This window comes from Triticum urartu, chromosome 4A, assembly GCF_056163025.1.
Source record: "Triticum urartu cultivar PI428250 chromosome 4A, HENAU_Tu73, whole genome shotgun sequence".
NCBI classification, from domain to species: domain Eukaryota; kingdom Viridiplantae; phylum Streptophyta; class Magnoliopsida; order Poales; family Poaceae; genus Triticum; species Triticum urartu.
In genome coordinates this window covers 578,514,245-578,522,408 of record NC_141876.1, presented here as the reverse complement: position 1 = coordinate 578,522,408, position 8,164 = coordinate 578,514,245, and the positions used below count along the sequence as shown (strand labels likewise).

Genomic DNA, 8,164 nt, shown 5'->3' with positions numbered 1-8,164 from the left:
ACATCATATTTTTTCTAAAAGAATTCAACCACATGAAAAACAGACTGGAAAAACCAAAATAACAAACAAGGAGACAATTCCAAAAAAAAAGTCTAAAATAACAATCCCCGGCGTCTCTCATGCTGAGGAGGGGACATAAATGGGTAACTTTATAAGGCGTAAACTGGTTAATCTCTCGAGCGAGCCTACCATTGCTGGGCCGACCCATAGCGACGTGGCGTGAGCTCCAGCTTGCTAGCCAGGGCAAATTACTGGGCCAACCCAAATTGGTAGCCTACAAAGATATCAGCGTGTTTGGCAATATTTGGGAAGGGGAATGGGAGTTTAGTGTAGGGAGTTGTATTGGGATTAGACATGGGATGAGTCGTTTTATCCCCAATCCTTATTTGGCTCATGATAGCAATTATGTGTGAGAATTTGAGGACAATTAGTATTCCCTTGTTTGGTTCACGGGAATTGTCGAGGGACTAGACCAAGGAAGTGAACATAAATTATGATGGAGGGCTAAAATTGACTCACTAAAACAATTCGCTCCCAACTCCCACCCCCTCCCTGTTAATAAAACGGTGAAATTTGGAGTCTCAAGTCCCATGCATATTCCTTTATAAATTCCCCATCCCTTTAGCCAAACATTAGATTTGAAGTCTCGTATCCCTCCAATTCCCATTCCCTGACTATAATTACCCCCAACCAAACATGTTGTATGGGTTTACAGGTTTTGAGAGGCATTTCCTATAAAGCGCTTAAGGCGCCGCTTAAAGGACATTTGGTACAGGGCGCACCCCCCTTACACTAGATCCAATAGCTGGCTGGCCCATTCATTTCTTTTCTATCTGTTTTTTATGCATTTCCACCTGGGTTTTCTATGTTTTCTCTTTTTTATTTCCTTATTTCTCGCCTTTTTTATTTTTTATAACTTCAATGATTTTTTTAAACTCTACGAACTTTTTGTAGTTTTTGTGAACCTTTTTCAAATTGGTATTTTTTTTCAAAATTGATGAACCTTTTTATTCAACGTTGATACAACTTTCTCCAATTATGAAATTCATATTCGTGAACATTTTTGAAAATTTGATGAATTTTTTCAATAGCAATGAGTTTTTCAAAAATATTGATAATTAAAAAAACAAAGACTTCTTCTCAAAATTCACGAAGTTTATTGAAAGCCCTTTTCAAAATCAATGAACCTTTTTGAATTCCCTCTTTTGAAAAGTCAGCGGACCACCGTGACTGGTTAACCCACAACCCAGCGAACTAATGAGCGAACTGAAGTTAACACCTCTTGTTGCCCCAACCCATAAGGGATGCCGCGTAGGCGCCCATTCTCGTTACGAGCGTAAAAGGTTCATAATTTGGACTAGTTTTACGAGCGTAAATGTTCGTAAATAAGCTATTCGCCCGAAATATTCTGCCGGTAAGGCGGTAAGGAGCTCCTGTTTTTACACAAAAAAAGGAGCTCCTGTTTTGAGAAGGTTCAATTTTCTGATTTTGCTGGTTTTAGAAACCTGCCAGGATATTTTGGACTGGCTTATTTTTCGCTTTTTCTATACTATTTACCATTAGTAATTATTTACTTTTTCCCTTGTTATTTGTACATCTTTCTTGCCTTTTTCTCTTTTAGTTTATTCAAATTTTCTTTTAAAATAATGTTTCCAAAATTAAAATTGCCAATCTTTATGAAAAATTATTCACAAATTTGAAAACTGTTCTCATTTTCAAAACAAATCACATGTTTTAAAAGATATTCGATTTAATAAAAATGTTCGTGTTTTCCAATAAACTTTACATAATTTTGAAATAAGTTCATGTGTTATGAAATTGTTCACATTCTTCACAAATTATTCATATTTTCAGAAAAAAATGTTCGCGGTTTGGAAGATGTTTGCCCTTTTAAAATATATAGGTGATTTCGGAAAAGACTCATATTTCAAAAATTGTTCACTATCTATGAACAATTAGAAAACTATTTGTATTTTCAAAAATTCTTCATGTTTTTTTGGAAAATGGTCCGAAAATAAAAAAAAATGTATTTAGAAAATGTGTGTAATTCCAAAATTGTCATAATTTTTAAATATTCATTCAATTTTTCTTATTTTCTTAAAACTGAATAAAAACCAGATGAAAAAGTATGATAAAGTAACCGACATGTTGTAGTACACGGATTTGCTATTGTTTGCAGGTTTACTATTGTGTATGATTTTGAGGAGCAACTATTTAGCGGGTGCTCCTTTGGGAGCTCCCCCAAGAGTCACTTTGGGTGGGCTAGGAGCGCGTCATTTGGCGCACTCTCAACTACCGCCATGTGTCACGCTCTTGGTGCTACCTCTGAATTTTTTTTTGTGTGTAAACGTTTTCGGCTTTTGGACGTGTTTTTTTAGTTTTTATGGCTTTTTGATTTTCCGCCAGTTTTTTGGTTTTGGACCAAAAAAATTCAAAAAATAAATTTACGTGAAAGAACATGTTTTTCCCCTTCCTTAAAAGGAATGGATTTGCTACGGCGAGAGGCACAATCGAGCCTAAACACGTTTTCTTCCTTCCACAAAAAGCACGAATTTAGCTTTCGTGGAGGCAAGGATTTGCTTCCGTGAGAGGCACAGCCATGCCTCTCAGAAAGAAAGAAAAATGTGTTCTCCTTTTGTCTTTCTACGAGAGGCACAAATTTACTTCTCGTGGAGGCACATATTCGATTCCGTGAGAGGCGTAGTCGTGCCATCTCAGAAAAGAAAAGAAAAACAAATTTTCTTTTTTTTTTCTTCCACGAGAGGGATGGATTTAGTTCTCGTGGAGGAATAGATTTGTTTCCGCGAGAGGCACACTCGGAAAGGAAAAAAAATATGTTTTGTTTTTTCTTTTCCTTGCGAGAGGCATGAATTTACTTCTTGTGGAGTCACATACTTGCTTTCACAGGAGGCACAGTTGTGCCTCTCGGAAAAGGAAAAAGCGCATTTTTTCCTCCGGCGTGAGGCATAAATTTACTTCTCGTGGAGGCACGAATTTGTTTCCGCCAGAGGCACAATCCGTGAAAGTGAAAACATGCTCCCGATTTGGGTTTTTCGTCCAAATTTTTTCATGAAAAAAGGTTTCTCGAAACCTATCAACACATGATCTAGTTTTGAAGGTTCCGACTTGAGGAATCCAATGGTGAAAACGGTTCCAGATCTGGACACATGGTTTAAGAGAAAAATGTTTCGAATAAACGAATCTACGAAAAAAAAGAAAACTCCCATGTTGCGAGAGTGACACGCATGAAGTGCGTCACTTGTCGCAACCTGGGGAGATGAGAGTGATATTTGCAAAGAGTACTCCTTAATTAGTGATTTCGATGATTTTGCTATAGTGCACGTCGGGTAGCGCCTGTGCCAAGCTCAAATTGTTTGGGGCAACAGTCCTCCAATAAGGAAGCTACTATATGAAGAAGACCCTTACGGGGTTCCAGCAAGGGTCTGTTTTTTGGAAGGCTAGTGCGTCAAATGGTGCATCCTCTGGGTGCTCTAACTAGATTTTGGTTTTTATTTCTTATACGTGTTTCTAGATTTTAGATGGTTTATGTTTTGATTTTTGGTTTTTGCATGGTTCTCGGAGCAAAAAAAAATTTGCGAAGCTCAGCTGTATTTCTCAATTTGCTTCTACGCGAAGTACAACCGTGCTTCTCAAAAAACGTGCTTCCATGAGAAGTACGGTATTGCTCCTCCTGGAAGCATAGATTTGCTTTCACGGTAGGCACAAAAAAATGTGCTAAACCGCAACCGTGCTTTCGGGCTCCGGTTTTTAATATAATTTTTTCTTTATTAATTTTTCTTCAGTTTTTTAATCAATTTTCTTACTTTCCTGGGCTTTACGGTTTCTCGTGTTTTCATGAAAAAAATTCATCAAACCTATTAATATAAGATCTAATTTTAAAGATTTCGACGCGAGAAATCCAACGGTGAAAATGGTTTGGAATTTGGATGCACATTTCTAGAGATAAAATATTTTAAATAAACAAATCTTTGAAAAAAGTGAAAACAATCAGATTGCGACAAGTGATGCACGTGCAGTACACCACTTGTCAGCGCGTAAGAAGATGAGATAACCTTTGCAAGGGATACCCATTAACTAGTTATTTCGCTCCAATAGGTGCTCTTGGTCCCTTATACTCCTATACATTGCGTCTGATAGACTTGCACCGCTCCAATAGGTGCTCCCGGTCTCCTATACATTGCCAGCGCCGCATAACTAATACGTACTTTTTAAAAAGAGGTATATCAACACGAGAAACCCAACCGTGAAAATGGTTTTGATTTTGGATTCATGATTCTACAGACATGCCATTCTAAATAAACAACTCTTGAAAAAAAAGAAAAGCATCCACTTTGCGGCAAGTGACGCATATGTAATGCACCATTTATCAGCGCATGAGAAGGCGAGGTGACCTTTGCAAAAGGTACACCTTAACTAGTGATTTCGTTGCAATAGATGCTCCCGGTCCCTTATACATTGCATCTGATAGATGTGCGCAGCTCAAATAGGCGTGCACCACTGCTCTCGGTCTCCTATACATTGCGAGCGCCACACAACTAGTACTACGGGACTGTTTGGTTTTAGGACTAGCATTGTTACACTTTGCCACACATTTTTGCCAAACTTGACTAAGGTTAGTTTATCAAAATGAGAGCCACAAGTTGGCAAGCCTAAGGGAATCTTACCACACTTTTTGTGTGTATGCCATGTGGGGTCCAAGTGTGGCTTGCCTAAAGATGTGACTTGAACCAAACACTCACCTAAGTTGGTCAAACTTGCCTAACCTTAGGTGTGGCAATCTTTGGCAAAGTTAGTCACAAACCAAACAACCCCTACGTGCGACCCTCAAAATTAGGCATGTGATATTTCGATCGTATGGGGACGGTTCTTAATGAGCTTGAATATTTTTTTCATTTTTGTCTATAGAACCCACTTCATGTTTATCTGTCCCTATATGAGTGTGAGCTCGAGTAGTCCGCAGTCGTTGAGAAAGAAGGACAAGTTTTAGATCTCATGCGTGCCATTGCCAATAATTTGCTTCTTTTTATATGCCACTTATGTATAATACAGGTTTTGGATTTCCATTTTATAAATATTTGAATTTCAGTCAAAGGACTGAAATTTTCATTTGAATTTGATTGAGATGATGAGATCCAACCACATATTTTGAAAATTCAAAAATAAATATATTTTTTTGTGTTCTACCGAAATTCCTGAAATATTTTGATAGAGAGAAAGCTATTTTAGTACGTGCCAAAATTAATAACTTTTCTGAAATTTTGATGAAATTACATAGAAATATTGGGAGAACTTGGTGGTGTGGCCACTGCGAATGTTGACCCCCCTCTTTGTCACCAAATACAGAGGTTTTTTTTTCTTGAGGCTCCATCCAGGCCATTTGTGGTTCCATCTGCTCCTCTAAGAGCATCTCCAACAGCCGCACAAAAATTTCGCCCCAATAAAAATAATAGCGCGCCACTATAGCACTTTTAATGCACCGGGACCAACATTGCTTTAGCAGACGCCTAAAAACGCGTGCCAAAAAAGCACGCAGTGCAAATTGTGAAGCGTGCGCAATCCAGAGCCTAAAATATGTTGCGCGCGATAACCTTTTTCAGAGTGTGCCCAAAACTTTTTCGCGCGCGCAATATTTTACAGTATTTGTTGGAGCTGTTCGGCGCCAAAAAAATTTAAAAATTTAGCGCGTGGAGCTCTTTTTGACGCCTGTTGGAGATGCTCTAAGAACCACCGGCCGGAGGCGAAGCGCTGGCCTGCACGCCGGCTGGATTCATTTCTGTGGCTGGCGCCACCGGGTCATATGGTCGGCAGCATATATTGAAATGGTCTTGTGCTGGTTACAATGAACTGTGGCTGGTCTGTAGGTATGTATGTTACTCTACGTAGCTAGCGCCAGGCATGGGCGGATGGGCCGGAATGCCGGACACATTATGTTGGCATGGGCGTGGGACGAGCATGCGGTTGACAATTGGTAAGTTCCCGGCCGGAATGTGGATGCTACTGATGCACCGAGCTGTGAGCAGCTACGCCCCTTTTCGGCTCATCTGGACTGGAGCACGGACCTAGCTAGAACAGGCTGCTGATAATTGGGCATAGAATGTGCTGACAGTGACAGAGTATATTCTTCTCCACAACTCTACTAGTATCATCATCCTTCACAAGTTGAGGAGCGAGTGAGTGAGTGGCTGGCTGAGGTTTTTTTATGCCGTCATGCATCTCGTAAGATTTCAGTCATGCATGACATTTTAGCACACTGCATCGTGCAAATTACCTATGCAAGTAAAAAACTAGACAAGAGCTCAGTCTACAAGGACGGGGACAAGGACGTCCCTGGTTCACAGGTGCATGCATCGCGATCGAAGAACCCTGAGGTCGACTCGACTTTCCAGTCACCCCGCTCATAAAAAAGTTACCACTTGCGGGCGATTAGCCCAGGGTCCAAACGCAGGGAGACAAAATAAGGCGGGAAAATATCAATCAAATAAGAAACGTCGCAGGTACATTAATTGGCACGCTTGGCTTGAGACGCGACCTGTCTCAGCCCTGTGCCCATCCTCCCATACACGCTTAACAAGGAATGGTTATTTACTTTGGAAATTAAGCAAGCAAGGGTTTATGTGTGATGGTGCAATTAATTTCATCGATCCTATACGCATGCAGAGCCGGCTGGTATAGTGATGATGCCTGTGCTAGTATTATATTTTGCACAAGAGGATATTTCAGATTTCAGAGTGGGTATTTTTTTTCCGGGAAAAAGCCGAAGGCCAGCTTTTCTACATCCCCATCCGTAGTGCACACCATATCTACAGCTAGGGCAGAGTCATGACGGATAGCGAGGGCAGCTGCTGGGCACCAGTGCCGGCCGGCCGTGCACAATCTTTTATTCACGGAGCTGCTGGCGATGACAACAGCAATTCTGCCTGCCAATCTTAGTCCTAGTCCCTGTCACTGTCCCCCAGCTCTGCAAATATATTAGCCCGGCCCCGGCCTCCCCTCACACACGCACTTCGTCAAACCTTCGCTCAATCCCCACAGATCACCATTCATATCGATTGATCGTCGTAGATAGCAAGGTTGCGGCAACATGGAGAGCGGCAGCACGGCGGCGTCCAGCGACGAGACCGTGAGATCGCCCGGCGGGACGACGGCGGTGGCGGCCGCCCGGCCGTACTACGAGTGCGTGTTCTGCAAGCGCGGGTTCACCACGGCGCAGGCGCTGGGCGGGCACATGAACATCCACCGCCGGGACCGCGCCAAGCCCGCCCGCCTCACCACGTCCGTTGCCCGGAACACAGAGTGCAACCTGGCGTACGCCCCAGCGCCGCCGGCCACGTCCCTGATGAGCAGCGGCGACTTCGCCATGCTGTACTACGGCCGGCACACCGGCGCCGGAGCGGACGCCGAGGCCGCGAGCCCTGGTAGCCCGATCCCGAGGGAGCTGAGCCTGTTCGGCGCGGACGACGACAGTCCCGACGACCCTGACGACTGCTTGGAACTGGGCCTTCGGTGCCACGGAAGCAGCAGCGGCGACGGGTCGGCGCGGCGGCAGGACGGCGAGCTGCCGGAGAGGAAGCTGGACTTGGAGCTGAGGCTCGGGCTCGGGCCTCGTCCGAGGCACTGATCACTCACACGGTACCCTGGTGCAACTCAGACACAGGAACGCACTCATCTACAGTATATACATGCATGCATGGGCTTCCTGAACTCCTAGCTAGTATTACTTCAGTTCTTTTGTTGCACTCAATATCATGCTTGCTATTCTCATCTTCTGGTGCTTGTTTATGACTAAATGTATTTATATTTCGCCATAACAACAAGAGCACATGCTTTGATGTATTGAATTGAATGTACATGGAGAGCTAAATATACTTGGCTCTTGTTTTGATTCGCATAATTCGGAGAACATATATATAGGAAGAACAAAAGTGTAGGATTGCAATGTTATGTGATGTCTTCTTGAATTTTACATGATCCAATAGCACGTGAACTTGCACTAAACAGCCTATGATATATTGATATCACATAATAGGATAAACGCAGTGACAAAGAAATTTAACTAGCTAATAGTACTGCAAATGAACTCTATATGAACAAACACATGGACCTGATAATTACAGCCTAAAAAGGACTTTGAATCAAAGATGAC

At 42.4% G+C, this 8,164-nt stretch overlaps 1 protein-coding gene across 1 annotated transcript; it reads left to right on the top strand.

Moving 5' to 3' along the window:
* The first annotated feature begins 7,102 nt into the window (after positions 1-7,102).
* On the top strand, positions 7,103-7,639 carry LOC125554278 (uncharacterized). Its single transcript, XM_048717852.2, has one exon. The coding sequence runs from the start codon at positions 7,103-7,105 to the stop codon at positions 7,637-7,639; it is 537 nt and encodes a 178-aa protein (XP_048573809.2).
* The last annotated feature ends 525 nt before the right edge of the window (positions 7,640-8,164 follow it).